Raw genomic sequence first — 18607 nt, 5'->3', positions numbered from 1 at the left:
TTTGGTTTCCTCCCAGATTCCAAAGACATACTGATAGGGACCATAGATTGTGAGCCCCAATGGGGACAGTGATGCTGATGTATTTAAAGCACTGTGGAATTAATGGTGCTATATAAGTGAATAACTATTATTAATATAGTCATTCACAGGCTTCTAAAAAGGTTAATGCACACGTTGTGGATTTTATGTGGATTTTCCACAGTGTATGTTCAGTGTTACTTGCGGATTTTTCTAGAAAGTTTTCATCCCATGCATTCCGCACAGTAAATTGACGCTAGGTGTAAACATCCTAGCTAGTGTTATATTACGCTACATATTTCCTGCACACAAAGGAAATCTTCACCAACTATGCATTGTGTGCATTAGTAATGAGGCTTTCCACGTTACCAATTGACAGGACAACCAAAAACAAATAGTTTCCTGTGATTTCATGCCTATACTTTCCTCAGGATAGGTCATCAATATCAGGTTGCTGGGGGCCCACACCTCCTCCCATTAGGTGCCACTAGCTCCGACTGTGAGCTCCGACTGTGGCCAAATGTAGGCGACGAATTGAGCCAGAACAGCACAGCGCCATTTAATGAGTAGTGGCAGCATACGGGTACTACAGCTGAGCTCCCATTTACTTCAGTGGATGAGCTGTAACAGACAATGGCCACTATAAAGTGAAAGAAGTGGTGTTGTTCCAACTCTGTTCACTGCTTACATCTGGCCACCACCAATGCTAAAACCAGCAAATTGGTGGAGGTGCCAGGTGTCAAAGCCTTCCAATTTGATATTGATGACTTACACTATAAAGCCTTGTTATAATCATCAAATTAGTGAATACAAGCTTTTTATTTACAATGCAAAATAACCACTTGTCCTTCACCATAAAAACATGTGGCAATTATTGGCTATGTGAATTTCACAGGCAAGACCTGATGAAGACAAAGCAGGGTCATGTAAATGGGTGTGTGATACTCTCTTACGTTAAAGGAGGTGCAATATTTTAACTTTAAAGAGGAGGTCCACTACAAATCATAGTGTCCACATCAATATAAACCTGAGACAGAATGCTTTGCCTAAATACCTTCTGCTGTCAATTCTGCCTGTGAGCTGCGCTATTACTGTCCGATCAGTTCCCATCACATGACCCCCGGCTGCAGTGACCTCTGATGTCTGGTGATGTCACGTCAACTTCCGGAATTGGAAGTTGACCCGGCATCACTGAGGAGGGACCCAATCTCTGTGAATGACTGGGCTGTGGTCAGAGTTTCATTGCACGTCACAGCCCAAACGCACCTCCAAGATGACCATTGTCTTGCTAAAGAAGCTGAGGGTAAAGGTGCTGGACTGGCCAAGCATGTCTCCAGACCTAAAGCATCTCTGGGGCATCCTCAAATGGAAAGTGAAGGAGTGCTATGTCTCTAACATTCACCAGCTCCGTGATGTCGTCATGGAGGAGCGGAAGAGGACTCCAGTGGATCGTGTGAAGCTCTAGTGAACTCCATGGGCAACAGAGTTAAAGGGAACCTGTCAGGTGCAATATGCATCCAGAACCACAAGCTGTTCTGGGTGCTTATTGCTAATCCCTGCCTAACCATCCCTGTATACACTAGCATAGATAAACAGATCTTTAGAAAATGTATTTTTAAAGATCTTTCATCATATGCTAATGAGGACAGGGACTAGTTGCAAGGGCGTGAGTTCCCTTGGCTAGTTGGCCCCCTTAGCATGTTAGCACACCCCTGTGTCGCACATACCTCAGTCTTGATGACGGCCGTCGGAGGATGGATGCACACTGCGCATGAGGACTTCCGCTCATAAGCACTATACCTCACTAAAACCGGGAATCTTACACCCGGCATCAATTTAGTGCATGTGATCAAAAGTCCAGGGGACTCTGGATCATACACAGTGCACATCCATCCTCCGCCGGCTACCATGAACAGTGAAGTATGTGCGGTGAAGCTGTGCATTCATTAGCATGTTAGTACACCCACAGGGGCCCACAGGGGCGTGCTAACATGCTATGTAGGCCGACTAGCCAAGAAAACTCACACCCTTGTGACTAGTCTCTGGCCTCATCTATATATAATTGCCTTTTTCTGTCTGTCTGTCTGTCTGTCTGTCTTGCTCCAAAATTGTGTCCTTACGGTGACACAAACCTGATTGGCTGCTGGGCTCGCCATGACCCCACCCCCCAGCACGGATTGGCCGCTCGCCTCGGCTCTGCCCCCCCCACGGATTGGTCGCTCGCCTTGGCCTGGCCCCGCCCTCCGCATGGATTGGCCACTCACCCCGGCCCTCCGCACGCATCGCCAGACATAACCTTGCGCTACTGGGATCGTGACGGAGCCGGTGAACGCTGGTAACCATTATACACATCGGGTAACTAAGGTCCCGTTACCAGTGTACACCGGCTCCGTCACGATCCCAGCAGCGCCAGACATAACCTTGCGATACTGGGATCTTGACGGAGCCGGTGAACGCTGGTAACCATTATACACATCGGGTAACTAAGGTCCCTTAGTTACCCGATGTGTATCATAGTTACCAGTGTACACCGGCTCTGTCACGATCCCAGCAGCGCCAGACATAACCTTGCGATGCTGGGATCTTGACGGAGCCGGTGAACGCTGGTAACCATTATACACATCGGGTAACTAAGGTCCCGTAGTTACCCGATGTGTATCATAGTTACCAGTGTACACCGGCTCCATCACGATCCCAGCAGCGCCAGACATAACCTTGCGATGCTCTGATCGTGACGGAGCCGGTGAACGCTGGTAACCATTATACACATCAGGTAACTAAGGTCCCTTAGTTACCCGATGTGTATCATAGTTGCCAGCGTACACCGGCTCCCGGTACACATGTGCAGGGAGCCGGCATTATACTCCTCTCCCCCCAGGACTACTCCTCCTATTATAGTCCTCCTATTATACTCCTCTCTGAGTATAATAGGTGACTATTATAGCATGGGGGATGGAGCACGATGGGGTGCGCAGCATGGGGGATGTAGCACGATGGGGGGTGCGCAGCATGGGGGATGGAGCACGATGGGGAGTGCGCAGCATGGAGGATGGAGCATGATGGGGAGTGCGCAGCATAGGGGATGGAGCACGATGGGGGTGCGCAGCATCGGGGATGGAGCACGATGGGGAATGCGCAGCATAGGGGATGGAGCACGATGGGGGGTGGGCAGCATGGGGGATGGAGCACGATGGGGGGTGCGCAGCATGGGGGATGGGGCACGATGGGGGGTGCGCAGCATGGGGGATGGAGCACGATGGGAGGTGCACACCTCCCCCAACACACACACACAGCACACCACACACACACTGGGAACCACAAACACCGCCATACACAGACACCCACACACACAGACAACGCCGCACACACACAACACCCAACACACAAACACCGCGGCATACATAAATATACGCACATACCGCACAACACACACATTGCACAAAACATACCTCCCCCAAAACACACCACACCCACACAAACCGCGCAACACACACACACACAACGCTACAGACACACAGCGCTCCACAAACAACGCAACACACGCAACACACATACAATACCACTCTCACCCCCCGCCACACCCAGACAACACCCAGAACATGTACAGCGCCCTACACAAACACTTGGTAACTACACACAACAACATCTATATATATATATATAACAAAAATCATACATGAACTACACAATACGTAAATTCTAGAATACCCGATGCGTAGAATCGGGCCACCTTCTAGTTAGCATATAAGAAACAATCTTTAGAAATACTTTTCTAAAGATCTCTTTATCTATGCTAGTGTATACAGGGACAGTTAGGCAGGGATTAGCAATATGCACCCAGAACTGCTTGTGATTCTGGGTGTATATTGCACCTGACATGTTCACTTTAAGGCAGTGCTTGCTTGAAAATAATGGTGGCCACACAAAATATAGACACTTTGGCCACAATTTGTCCATTTTCACTTGGGGGTGTACTCACTTTTGTTGACAGCGGTTTATACATTAATGGCTGTTACGTTTTTCAGCTGTCACACCATATTTACACTGTTATACAAGCTGGACACTGTCTACTTTACATTGTCTCAAAGAGTCATATCTTCAGTGTTGTATCATGAAAAGATATAATAAAGTATTTGTGAAACTGCAAGAGATGTACTCACTTTTGTGATATACTGAATTACCATGGTACAGGATTATGTGGTGCATGTATAGTCTCACATATGTGTTTGGTAAAATGGCACTTAAAAAATATTTAGGTGGTGCATGACGGATGTGTCCATCCCTGATAGGACATACTGTAGGTCAAATATGCTTCTTCGTCATTCCTTGGCTAATCCTTTATATATCGTATGCTCCTTTAAAAAGTAAAGAGTTAAACATTAGGAACACTATGAGACAGGACAGCAATAAAGCTGGGGTCACACTAAACAACAGCGACAACGACTTCGCTGTTACGTCACCATTTTCTGTGACGTAGCAGCGACCTTGTAAGTCGCAGTTATGATCGCTGCTTAGCTGTCAAACACAGCAGCCGAAGCAGCGATCATAACGACACGCGTCGCTGTGCTGCAACATGTGCAGAGAGCAGGGAGCCGCGCACACTGAGCGTTGGCTCCTTGCTCTCCTAGCTACAGTACACATCGGGTTAATTAACCCGATGTGTACTGCAGCTACATGTCAGTGCAGAGAGCAGGGAGCCGCGCACACTGCTTAGCGCTGGCTCCTTGCTCTCCTAGCTACAGTACACATAGGGTTAATTATCCGATGTGTACTGCAGCTACATGTGCAGAGAGCAGGAGCCGGCGCTGGCAGCGTGAGAGCGGCGGAGGCTGGTAACGAAGGTAAATATCGGGTAACCACCTTGGTTACCTGATGTTTACCTTGGTTACAACTTACCGCAGCTGCCAGATGCCGGCTCCTGCTCCCTGCTCGCTTCATTTCGTCGCTCTCTCGCTGTCACACACAGCGATGTGTGCGTCACAGCGGGAGAGCGACGACCAAAAAATGAAGCTGGACATTCAGCAACGAGCGGCGACCTCACAGCAGGGGCCAGCTCTTTGCTGGATGTCACACACAGCGACAGCGACGGGACGTCGCTGCAACGTCACAGAAAATGGTGACAGCAGCGACGTCGTTGTCGTTGTCGCTGTGTGTGACACCACCTTAAGATGTTGGGGGGGAAGGTGAGGGGTAGTGCAAAAAAGTATCATACCTCAATCGCAGGAGAGTGCTTTTTTACATACAATGGCTGCTTCTTTATGGTACTCCCCATCTTTTTTGCACCATTTGCTTAGTGTTATTGGGGTATTTGATAGATGAACTCTAAATTGCCGGGATATTTTTCCATTACATTAACTCTTATATTTGGACATATTTGGGCACTGTTAAGTAGTTTCTTCTTGTGCCCCATTATTTTGTGTACTGCCATATACTGTACAAATAACCATACAATGCCCAATTAAAATCTCCACACAGTAAATGCGTAAATATCATTTTCACATTATTACAAATAAAACTTATAAATAATAATGCCCAACAGTTCCACCACCACCAAACACTGCAAAACTAATATACAACTGCCTCATATCTGGGGCATGGTTATGGACAGACATTGATTGCAAACAAATTTCGGAATGTCCACTTTGCAACCACATTTTGGAAAAGGGTAAAGCGTAAGTCATATATAAACCACCCAAATTATCACACTTTTCACAGTTTAAAATATAAAAAGTTCATCAAATTTTGGACTTTATCAGCAAAAGATTAATATAAGTATCATTACGGTTTAAGACGATTAAGGAGCATTTGTGCTTTAGCATAATGAAATATGATACAGAATACGGTAAGAATCCCTGGTATGCTTAGTGCGGAGATATATTTAATTTACCATGTGATCTTATAATTGGTTTGTGGAGTGAAGTATACCATGTTCACATTAGAAGTCCCACCTAATGATTCGGTCAGAAGCTAGGATCCCATATTTCAAAGTTTCTTCTTTTTGATGAGCTGCTCAGTAATTTTATCCTATACCACCCAGCTGTGCCTTCTCATACCAATAAAGATTTATCACTTACAATGTATATGAGCATAGAAGACCAATCAATGCTCACAACTCACAAAGACCACACTGCGACTATATCTGCATGGGTGGTCCATGTTATTCGTAATGGTTCCTCTGTCCTCGCTGAAAAGAAAACGTTAAAACAATATCATAATGAGGTCATCAAGCTCAACAGCAACTCAACCGGTCAGCCGGGTTTGCCATTTTAACACTATCATATCTGGGGCTCATGTACAGTAGGTAAAGTTGATTATGACATTATCCTGTATCCACACTCTGGAAGTTAGTATAGACATCATCATTTCTCTGTTATATGTACAGCTGTACGATCACAGTATGCAATATGAGAAGCATTGTACAATTTACAATCAATGGTGGGAAGGCTATTGGTTTGTGGAGATCATGTGCATGATTCAATCAAAGCCAAAATGCAATTCTTGAAGCCTAAATGATCCAGGTTCACAAAAGTGCGTATCGTAAGAGTAAATCTTGCTCTTGGGTATGCGATGCACTATACAAACCTATAATAGGTATTGACACCTACCCTACCTTTGTTTTCCATTTTGATAGTCATCCAAGACTAGCATTCTCCATAACCTTATCCTCCCATTACCATCTCCCAGACTTTCTTTGAGCTGCATTAGCTCTCTAGAATGCTCTTTCCCAAACACTCATGTTAATTTCCAGACATATCTCCTGACATTTTCATTTAGAATTTGCTGGTATAACTCAGAATTCATTGTTCCATCAATGATGACAAGCCCTCCTGGCTCAGTTGCAGAAAAGTAAGCCGAAACCATGACACTACCACAACAGGCTCACAGATGGTATGAGATTTTATGCTATAATGTAGTACTTTTCTGTCTCCAAGCATACTACTAATTTAAACCAAAAAGCTCTTTGTTTTTTTGTCTAGAATACATTATTTCAATAGTCTTCTGGCTTGTCCAGGTGGTCTTTAGCCAACAGCAGACATGAAGAAATGGTTTTATGGAGAGCAGCGAGTCTTTCTGTTTGCAATCCTGCCATGTACACCATTGCTGTTTAGTGTCCACCTAAATATTAACATTAGCCAATGACAGAGAGGCCTTTAGTTTCTTAGAGGTTACCTTGGGTTTCTTTGTGACCTCACAGAGTATTAGGCTTTGTGTCCACGTTGCTTTTTACCTGCTTTTTACCTGCTTTTTTGCTGCTTTTTCAACTGCAGCGTTTAATGCCAAAATGGATGTGTTCTGCTTTTCAAGCATAGTCTATGGAATTTGGGTTTCTTGTCCGCACTATGCTGTTCAAAATGCTGCCTTTTTGTGGCAGAAATTTGGGCAAAAACTCTGCTTTTCAAAGAAGCAACATGTCAATTGTTTTTGCCATTTGCGTTTTGAACTGCAAAGCTGAGTTTTTGCCCAAATTTCTGCCACAAAAAGCAAAGTGCAACAAGAAGTAAATGGCACTTCCTCTGTGTTGATGATAATAGATGTAGGGGTGCGCTTCAGGTTCCATGGCCTTTTGTCAATAGAAGAATACAAGGCACTCCCAAGATTGGCTGCAACGTGTGATTTATTTAATGTGCATAACAACAACAAAACGTTTTCGGTCCGTAGACCTTCCTCAGTAAGCACATTCGTGAAGAGGAGTTCAGCGTGGGTGATAAGCGCGGTCTCCACCGCCGCATGGAGACTGCCACAAAAAGCAACGTGGACACAAAGCCTTAACCTTGCCACACATCGACCATTCCTAGGAGATGATATTAATGGTCTTGAATTTCCTACATTTCCTACATTTGTACACAATTTGTAAGACTCTGGATTGGTAGTGTCCAAACTCTTTAGAGATTGTTTTGTGACCTCTTCCAGCCCAATGAGCATCAACAAGTCTTCTTCTGTGTTATTTAGAAATTTGTAGTATTTATGCCATGATACAGTTCCACAAAAGTATTGTAAAAATCATCTTAGATAGATCACTGTTTTTTACGTAAAACAGGTCACCCACTCACATTGGACTGTCAATCCATTGACTAAAAACACCAGACTAGCCGATGCTAGCGATGGCGAGCGTGATAGCACCCGCCCCTATCGTTATACCGATATGTCAAGATCGCTGCCGTAGCGAACATTATCGCTACGGCAGCATCACACGTACTTACCTGCTCGGCGACGTCGCTGTGACCGGCGAATCGCCTCTTTTCTAAGGGGGCGGTTCGCTCGGCGTCACAGCGACGTCCCTAAGCGGCTGCCCAATCAAAGCGGAGGGGCGGAGATGAGAGGGACGAACATCCCGCCCACCTTCTTCCTTCCTCATTGCTGGCGTGTGGCAGGTAAGGAGAGGTTCCTCGTTCCTGTAGCGATGTGTGCTGCCGCAGGAACGAGGGACAACTTTACCCACGTGACAGCAGCGATAATTGGGAGAGGACCCACATGTCAACGAGGAGCGATTTTGGACGTTTTTGCAACGATCCAAAATCGCTCCTAGGAGTCACACACAACGAGATCGCTACAGCGGCCGGATATACGTCACAAAATCCGTGACCCCAACGAGATCGCTGTAGCGATCTCGTAGCGTGTAAAGCCCGCTTAAGGCCCCCCTTCACACGTCTGTAAAAATCACACACGTGTTTCCCCTCCGTGTGCCGTGTTTATGGCACTACGTGTGTTCTCTGTGATAACACACGGAGAACGGGAACTTTCAACTCACCTGTCCCTGGCGTCGCTGTCCGTGGTGCTGATCTTCGGTCTCCAGCCCTGCCGACTCCCCGCTGCTGCCACTTCCGCCGCAGTGAAGGGAATATTAAATGAGCATAATGAGCGGCGGTCGGCAGCAAGTGACAGCAGCAGCAGAGACTGCAGGGCTGGAGAAGGTGAGTAAAGGTTTGTTATTTTTTTCTATGACACGTGAGTTTTCTCCGGTACGTGTCACACGGGACTGCATCCACACTACATCCATGTGGTACGTGTGCGGGCCGTGTGACACCCGTGGTGCCGGAGAAAAATGGACATGCATCCGTGTGGAGCACACGGACACACGTATACTCCACACGGAGGCACGGGCCAATGGCTGCACATGTGCGTGCACATAAACCCATTGATTTTAATGGGTTTACGTGTACCCGTGTCTCCGGTACATGCGGGCATGGACCTAGCACGTACCGGAGACACGTGCGTGTGAAGGGGGCCTAAGGATGCGTGCCCATGATCAGTATTTGCAGCGTTTTGGATGTATCGTGTTTCAGCTGCATCCAAAACGCTGCGTTGTGCAGTACAAGCATAGTGGATGGATTTATAGAAATCATGTGACCACCGTTCATGTATGGCCCACAGTGTAAACTGACCCGTGGTGCGGCTTCCCGAGCCACAGCATGTCAATTCCTTGCTGTGGAGTCACAAGCATTTTCCACAGAGAGAATACAGCGAAAGACCACAGCACCCCAACCCGGATCGTGGGCACAAGCAACTGTGTTCTCCAGGGGAGAAGACTCGCGGCCCTGAAGGTCAGGACCTACCACACCCAGAACGCAGCAGGTCCTGACCATGGGCACATACCCTAACATTGTCCAATCAGTAACTGCCAGACTGACAAGCAGAATAGTAACACCTAGTTGTCAATTAGGTAATAAATATTGTCAAACAACAAAAAAGACATATGCTTAGTGAACATTGCCTTACTTATGGCTTCATTTGGCAGCTGTATACCTAGGGACAAAGGTTAGATAAAACTAAGGTTTTGTTGAATAAGAGTCTCCTGACTTGTTCTGATGTGTTGGTTCTTCAAGCTCACACACACACACACACACACACACACACACACACACACACACACACACACACACACACACACACACAGAGCAATTTTATGGCTTTCTGAAGGCAGTTTACATATGGCCGTACATATTAGCTAGCTGCCATATGAATGATCATTTCTTCAAACCAACTCCCCCATACACATGTGCGTTCGGCCAAGCATTCTTGTGTTCTCTATGAGACAGCTGTTTACAGCTGTTTCCAGGACCATCTGCCAGCAGCTTTTCTCAGCATTGAACATATGGATCCTTTCGGGGAGAATCTGGAGGACCCCATACACATTAGATGGCAGACTGATCCTGCTGAAATTGGCCAATATGACCAACTTTGATGTGTATATTGACCGTAACCCTGTCTCAGTCTACTGACTGACTATGGTGCAGATGAGTAAACATCTTACCCTGCTAGCTTAAAATCAAAATAATGGTTTCATGCATTGTATTGATACTGTACGTACCATCCAACATTTTTCTTCCTTACAGTACACACAAAAAATGATTTATTAGATACGAGGGTGGATCATGGTTGCCCAGAACACTATGAAGAGTGAGACGGTAATGCATACCTTGTAAAAAGGGCAGACAATAATAATGACCCTAGCAATTAAATGATTACTTTATTTACAGGCCGGATCTTGGATATTCCTTGTAAAGTATGTGGTGATCGCAGTTCGGGTAAACATTACGGAGTTTATGCTTGTGATGGGTGCTCGGGATTCTTCAAGAGAAGCATTCGGAGGAACAGGACTTATGTGTGTAAATCTGGAAATCAGGTTAGTATTGTGCCGTCTTTATATGGGTAGATGTGATGTGTAATCTATATAATGGTGAGCCTATTAAACTGCTTTGCATTGTTTTAAGCTACAGTCCAAGAGGAATGTATTGGAATGGAGCCCTTGAGTGTTTCTAAGAGAAATGCTTAAGTAAGTGCTTGTTCTTTCATTAGTGACTGAATACAGGTGTGGATATTCTTTGCGGTAATACACTGAGGTGGAATGATTTAAGACATACTTGATACGTATAAGTGGGAAACAATGCGATAAACAAGATGAAATGTATAACCGGCTTCAGCTTCAGCTTCTTATAATGTGATTAGAAGATTACCAATTCTGATAGGATAATATGGCATAAAACCTTCTAACATACGAGTATAGTGAACCTCCACATTTGGTTATTAAATAAATTGCTTTGGTTTTAGATAACTGGCTCTATATGTCCTAATTTAATTATCACCAGAAATGATGACGTGTCCCTAAAGCCACCCAAAATGGCAATCCTTTCTATCAAAAATTGTGAATTGGATCTTAACTTCTGGGTTGCAAGATCCTAGCACGCAGAATGGTTTCCCACAAACCTGCTTTGCTCCATCCCCCGTACCATATGGGGTAGTGCTAGCTTGAGCTTTCAAAGTGAGTTAGACTGCGTAGGGTTGTGGGATAGATCCCAGTCTGCATGCTGGGATCCCGCAACCATGACGTTTGAACCCGACTTTGCGACTTTGTAGAAAGCTGGTTCCTTTAGGGCGGCATTAGGGATACTTATCTTTTTTCAATAAGTGTTATTTAAAGAAAAACAAAAAAAATGTACTGGAATATAATTTTGTATACTGCAATGTATAGGCGCATGTTCACACTGGCCGTTAAACACCAAAGCCCAAGAAAAAAGCAAAAATGAGTTAATACCCTAAAATACCATATTTTTCGCATTATAAGATGCACTTTTGTTCCCCCAAATTTTGGGGGGAAGTAGGGGATGCATCTTATAATCCGAATATACGGATTATATACTGCAGGACCCAGGGGAGGTGGGGGCAGCTCTGGAGCAGTGCTGGCGGCTGAGGCAGGGTGGTGAAGGCTGCAGGAGGCAGCGGGAGATCTCCTGCTCCCGCTCATATAATATGCACTGCCGCTGTCCATCACCGTGGTGCTGAAACTGCACTGCGGTGATGCGCTGGGGGAGCGGTGCATATTATATGTGCAGTGCCCCCCTTTGATGGCACATGCCTCCCCTGTGTTAGATATGGCCCCCATGCTGCTGCCCATCCTAAAATAAAAAAGCTTTACTTTCCGCCTCCAGCGCTGATCTCCTGGTGTCTCCCTGCTGCCGTTGTGATCAGGCACGCAGAGATGATGTAACGATGCTGTGCTGATCACATGACCAGCACCGAGAAGAAGGAAGTGTAGGAGCTCAGCAGCATGGAAGGAGACACAAGGGAGGACAGCACTGGAGAAGGTAATCAAAGAGTTTTTTATTTTACCATGGGCAGCAGCATGGGGGCCACATGAAACACAGGGGGACGTGTGCCATCCATAGGGGGCCATGGGCAGCACAGGGGGACGTGTGCCATCCATAGGTGGCCATGGGCAGCACAGGGGGACATGTGCCATCCATAGGGGGCCATGGGTGGCACAGGGGGATGTGTGCCATCCATAGGGGGCCATGGGCAGCACAGGGGGATGTTTGCCATCCATAGGGGGCCATGGGAAGCACAGAGGGATGTGTGCCATCCATAGGGGGCCATGGGCAGCACAGGGGGACTTGTGCCATCCATAGGGGGCCATGGGCAGCACAGGGGGACATGTGCCATCCATAGGGGGCCATGGGAAGCACAGGGGGATGTGTACCATCCATAGGGGGCCATGGACAGCACAGGGGGATGTGTGCCATCCATAGGGGACCATGGGCAGCCCAGCGGGACTTGTGCCAATTCATAGGGGGCCATGGGCAGCACAGGGGGACGTGTGTCATCCATAGGAGACCATGGGCAGCACAGGGGGACGTGTGCCATCCATAGGGGGCCATAAGCAGCACAGGGGGACGTGTGCCATCCATAGGGGGCCATGGGCAGCACAGGGGGACGTGTGCCATCCATAGAGGGCCATGAGCAGCACAGGGGGATGTGTGCCATCCATAGGGGGCCATGGGTAGCACAGGGGGATGTGTGCCATCCATAGGGGGCCATGGGTAGCACAGGGGGATGTGTGGCATCCATAGGGAGCCATGGGCAGCACAGTGGGACGTGTGACATCCATAGGGGGCCATGGGCAGCACAGGGGGACGTGTGCCATCCATAGGAGACCTGTGCCAGCTGTAGGAGACATGTGCCAGGAATAGGGGACGTGTTCCAGCACAGGGGGATGTGTGCCATAAATAGAGGACGTGTGCCATCAATAGGAGATGGTGCCATCAATAGGGGACATGTGCCATCAATGGGGGATGTGTGCCATCAATGGGGGACATGTGGCATCACTGGGGGACGTGTGCCAGCACAAGAGGGATATATTGAATGTAAGGGGGTCATATCCAGCTTAAAGGGGCTAATTTTAGGATGGGGGGGCTATGAGGGACATATAACCTATATGATTTGTTAGATGGACACTGGCATTATAAGACGGACCCCGTTTAACATTAAAAAAAACATTTTTTCTCTTTTACTTCACCAAATTTGGGGTGCGCCTTATAATCAGGTGCGTCTTATAAAGCGAAAAATACGGTAAGTCAATACATAGTAATAGTGCATGGAAATAAAATAGAGTACTTACAGTAGCGACCAAAACTTTAGTTTTTTTTAAGTATGATTACTTCTGTTTGGCTGTTGTGATGCCATTTTCCTGGTGATTTTAGTAAACTGGAAGCAAATGGTTGTCAGCCCCGAGGATGAAAATTGTGTTTGACATTGTTTTTTCCTCTTTGTGTTAGTTTTCCCCATTTGCTGGGCCAAGTGTTATGTCTATTTTGCCATGGGTAGTCTAGTTTTCATTTTGAGTAATTTTCTTTTTTGTGTGTTTTTTGGATAAAACATGACAAAGACAAAGCCAAATTTATCACTAGATGTCAAAAATACGTATTATTCTGAGAGTGAGTTAGCTATGAAATTCAACTGCTCTCAGAGTCAAGTGTCACATATAATAAATAAAGAAAAAGAAGGTTATGGAACAGCTGACAAACCTAGAAGTGAACGACCATGGAAAACGTCCTCCAAAGTTGATCACATTATTAAGAAAAGGTCTGTGTCTGATGTCCATAAAATTGCTGGATAGATTTCAGATGAAATGAATGAAGTATATGGGGTCAAACTGTGGTGCAATGGCTAAGAGCAGTAGGCTTGAATGCACGAGTTCCAGTGAAGAAGCTTTTCACCTCTGCAAAGAACCGGAAGGTCTGACTTGAGTTTGCCAAAGAACACAGCCAATGGAAAGAGCCAGATTGGTCTAAGGGGTTGTGCTTGGATGAATCCAAGTTCAATCTGTGTGGTAGTGATGACAAACACTATACATACTGCCCAATTGGAAAATATAATGATGTAAGGTAACAAACACCCACAGTGAAACATGGTGGTGGCAATGTCATGGTTTGGGGCTGCTTTTCTGCATTTGCTATTGGCCCTCTGCATTAAATTGATGGAAATATGAATGCTACCATGTACAAGGATATATTGGAGAATGTAATGCTGCCACATGATAAAACCAAAGTAGGCAGGAGCTGGAAATTCCAGCAAGACAATGATCCTAAGCACACATCTAACTTAGTCAAAAATTTGTTCACAAAGAAAAATGTTCACCTATTGCAATGGACGATCCTAGCATTTAATATTTAAAATCGTATCATATGTATAGTGTCATAAATGTGAAAAGGACGGAGTAGTATACCCAGCAATGGGAAGTTATATAAACGTAATGTACAGCTCAAAAAATTGGAGGCCGCACCCTTGTTTACATTACTGCAAAAAAACACGAAGAAAACCAAAAGAAATGAACTGGAATATCAAGTTAACATTATTTTGAAAAAAAAAAGTAAAGCCAGTGGTATGGCATTTATAATTTTTTTTAACAAAATAATGTTGACTAAGTACCCTATTTTATTGACATGCATTATTACTATTTACTTATTTTACAGTATTTGCTCATTTGTGCTCATTTCTTGAGTATTAAGTGTTTTTAAAAAAATCATCAGCCTGTGGTTAACCACTGTTTCTTGGAGTCTCTTGGAGCAAGGCTGCTCCAAGGAACACCAGAAAAATAACTCAAAAATACTTAAAAGATTCTTACTTTTCATTTCTATTGAAAAATGACTTCACTGTTCATAGCTCCAGAAGCAAGGACTAGGGGAAACTATATGCAACTGGGTAAGGAATTGGCTAAAAGATAGGAAGCAAAGAATCATTGTAAATGGTACATTCTCTAAATGGGCTATAGTAAGCAGTGGGGTGCCGCAGGGATCTGTGCTAGGACCAATTCTTTTTAATCTCTTTATTAATGACCTTGTGGATGGGATTGATAGTAAAGTGTTAAGGCCACGTCACACTAAAGGCCCAGTCACACTAAATAACTTACCAGCGATCCCAACAACGATACAACCTGATAGGGATCGCTGGTAAGTTGCTAGGAGGTCACTGGTGAGATGTCACACTAAGCGACGCTCCAGCGATCCCACCAGCAACCTGACCTGGCAGGGATCGCTGGAGCGTCGCTACACGGGTTGCTGGTGAGCTTGTCACACAGGCAGATCTCACCAGCAACCCGTGACCAGCTCCCAGCGCCGCGTGGAAGCGATGCTGCGCTTGGTAACTAAGGTAAATATCGGGTAACCAACCCGATATTTATCTTGGTTACCAGCGCACACCGCTTAGCGCTGGCTCCCTGCACACCTAGCCACAGTACACATCGGGTTAATTACCCGATGTGTACTCTGCTACGTGTGCAGGCAGCAGGAGCAGGCTTCTGCGGATTCTGGTAACCACAGTAAACATCGGGTAACCAAGAAGCTCTTACCTTGGTTACCCGATATTTACCTTCGTTACCAGCGTCCGCCGCTCTCAGCTGTCAGTGCCGGCTCCCTGTTCCCTGCACTCCTAGCCACAGTACACATCGGGTTAATTACCCGATGTGTACTCCAGCTACGTGTGCAGAGAGCAGGGAGCCGGCACTGACAGCTGAGAGCGGCGGACACTGGTAACGAAGGTAAATATTGGGTAACCAAGGTAAGGGCTTCTTGGTTACCCGATGTTTACTGTGGTTACCAGCGTCCGCAGAAGCCGGCTCCTGCTGCCTGCACATTTAGTTGTTGCTCTGTCGCTGTCACACACAGCGATGTGTGCTTCACAGCGGGAGAGCAACAACTAAAAAATGGCCCAGGACATTCAGCAACAACCAACGACCTCACAGCAGGGGCCAGGTTGTTGCTGGATGTCACACACAGCAACATCGCTAGCAACGTCACAAAAGTTGTTCCTTAGCAGCGACGATATTGCTAGCGATGTTGCTTAGTGTGACGTGGCCTTAAGCAACATCGCTAGCAACATCGCTGCTAAGGAACAACTTTTGTGATGTAGCAGCGATGTTGCTAGCCATGTTGCTGTGTGTGACATCCAGCAACAACCTGGCCCCTGCTGTGAGGTCGTTGGCTGTTGCTGAATGTCCTGGGCCATTTTTTAGTTGTTGCTCTCCCGCTGTGAAGCACACATCGCTGTGTGTGACAGCGACAGAGCAACAACTAAATGTGCAGTGAGCAGGAGCCGGCTTCTGCGGACGCTGGTAACCACGGTAAACATCGGGTAACCAAGAAGCCCTTACCTTGGTTACCCGATGTTTACCTTCATTACCAGCGTCCACCGCTCTCAGCTGTCAGTGCCGGCTCCTGTTCTCTGCACACATAGCCAGACTACACATCGGGTAATTAATGGTGGTAAGTGCTCCAGTGGAGCTGAAGACACCGAAGAGTTAGTGTAATTAGGAAAAGGGGGAAAGAAATTTGAGTACACAGTATGGGGAGAGAGGATGGGGGGAATGTATATGGACACAATATGGGGAGCAAAATGGGGAAGAAATTTGAAGAAAGCATGGGGAGCGAGGGGGCAGTATGGGTGCAGACACTGTATGGGGAGTGAGGGGGGATGAGTGTGGAGGCAGTGAGGAGACAGTATGTAATCATAAAAATGTTAAGGTGCACAGAATAGAGACTGGGTCGGATGGGCAGACGGTATGGAGGGAGATACCATACGGGGATAGTGTGAGCCCATAGCAAGGAGGTGACAGTATTTCAAGGAGGGGGTGTGTGATCAGGGGGCGCAGTAAAGAAACTAGGCAGTATAATGTGGACACATATGAGAGGACAGTGTAAAATAGGCCCAGTAAGGAAAGGAGAGGGCAATGTGGAGGGCATGAACCATAAGATGGACAATGTGGGGTCATATTGTGTGCAGTAACACAATGGGGAGCAATTATTTTTTCAGCAGCACAGCATAGAGTAGATATTTTAACTCAGGAGCATTAAAATGACACTACAATTTTTAAGGGTATAGTGTCGTGATGTGCTGCAGAAGACCGAAGAAGATGGAAGTCTGCTGAGGCGAGCTGGGAATGTGAAAATTCATCATGGTGTTTGGACAAGATGAAGAAAAGAAATAAAACTATTTCCATCAGAGACAATGTCATCTATAGGGTACCTGGAAGTAAATGTTTATTTGTGATACTAATTTTCATCAGTACTGGGATTCTTGTGTGGTCTGCAGTATGATGATGACTGATAACAACTCCCAGTATCTCCTTACGATTGTTAAGGACATACTGGGAGTTGTAGGTTTGCGTGATAAAAATGTAAAATAGGTCTGACCTGACATTACAATTGATGTACCATGTATTGATGGTGGGTATTGTAATATATTCCTGTACTGATGAGAGTTTTGATGCTGTGTTTCGGTACTGATGGGGGTTATATTGATGTATTTCTGTACTGCTGGTGGTTCTGATGATTAATTTCTCTACTGCCTGTGGTTCTAATGATGAATTTCTGTACTGCTGGTGGTTCTAGCAATGTTTTTTGATACTGCTAGTGGTTCTGGTGATATATTCTTGTGCTGTTATTGGTTCTGACCCTGTCCACATGTAACAATTAATTAATTAATTAATTAATTAAAATTCACTAAAATTCTTCAGTGCTTGGTACTTGAATTGAACAGGTCGGACTCTCGGACGGGTTTCACTTGAGTACTGCGTATATTGGAAGTCAATGGGAAATTCGAGCAGAACACCCTAACAGGAGGGCTGGGGAGGCAGAAAAAAATCACTGATATGGATGAAACAGGACTCAAATGGAATGGGAACAGCATGGGGAATGTGCTTGGATGTATATCTGACTCACATATCTGACTACCAGTTTGCTGCTAGGAACACTGTTGTCAGCATATTACTCCACTTTTACAAACTGACAATGAAACAAACAAAACTAAATAAAAAATGGATTTTTACAAGAAAAAATGTTAGGAAACATTCTTTCCTGTATAATGACTTGTATATAAGACAAAATAAAAAAAATCATTACCTTTAAGCCATTTCACACCATATTTCCCTGTAGACCATGACTACAGTAGATGACATAGTAGAGGGGGACAAAAAACTGCATCCACTGGTATTAATTTTACTATTTTACTACCTTATCCGGGCATGTGGTGTGTGACATGGTCCAACACATCCTGTTTAATTATGAAGGAAGGACTATGAAACTCACAAAGGCTATGTGGACAATGCAAGAACTGCCACAAATTAGAAGGAAGAGAGACTCCGATACACCCTGTTTTGGGAGTCATACTCACTATTAAAATTGTTAGGTAGTGGGACTTCTAGACTTGTGTGTGCTATCTGTGTGCATCTGTGTGTATGTGTCACCCGTACTGTATGTGTGCCATCCATGTGATACGTACTTGAAAAAACTCATGACACTGAGATTAAGGTTTTTATGTG

General features: G+C 45.6%; 1 protein-coding gene across 1 annotated transcript in view; it reads left to right on the top strand.

Annotated features, from left to right (window-relative positions):
* Positions 1 to 18607, top strand: part of NR2E1 (nuclear receptor subfamily 2 group E member 1) — a 102764-nt gene that overhangs the window by 10848 nt on the left and 73309 nt on the right. Inside the window, exon 2 of the mRNA XM_075338366.1 lies at positions 10497 to 10642. Coding sequence (XP_075194481.1) covers positions 10497 to 10642 — 146 coding nt within the window. The remainder of the gene's footprint in view (positions 1 to 10496; positions 10643 to 18607) is intronic.

This window comes from Anomaloglossus baeobatrachus, chromosome 3, assembly GCF_048569485.1.
Source record: "Anomaloglossus baeobatrachus isolate aAnoBae1 chromosome 3, aAnoBae1.hap1, whole genome shotgun sequence".
Lineage (NCBI taxonomy): Eukaryota > Metazoa > Chordata > Amphibia > Anura > Aromobatidae > Anomaloglossus > Anomaloglossus baeobatrachus.
The sequence above is the reverse complement of the archived record's forward strand: the minus strand, read 5'-3'. Positions and strand labels throughout refer to the sequence as shown.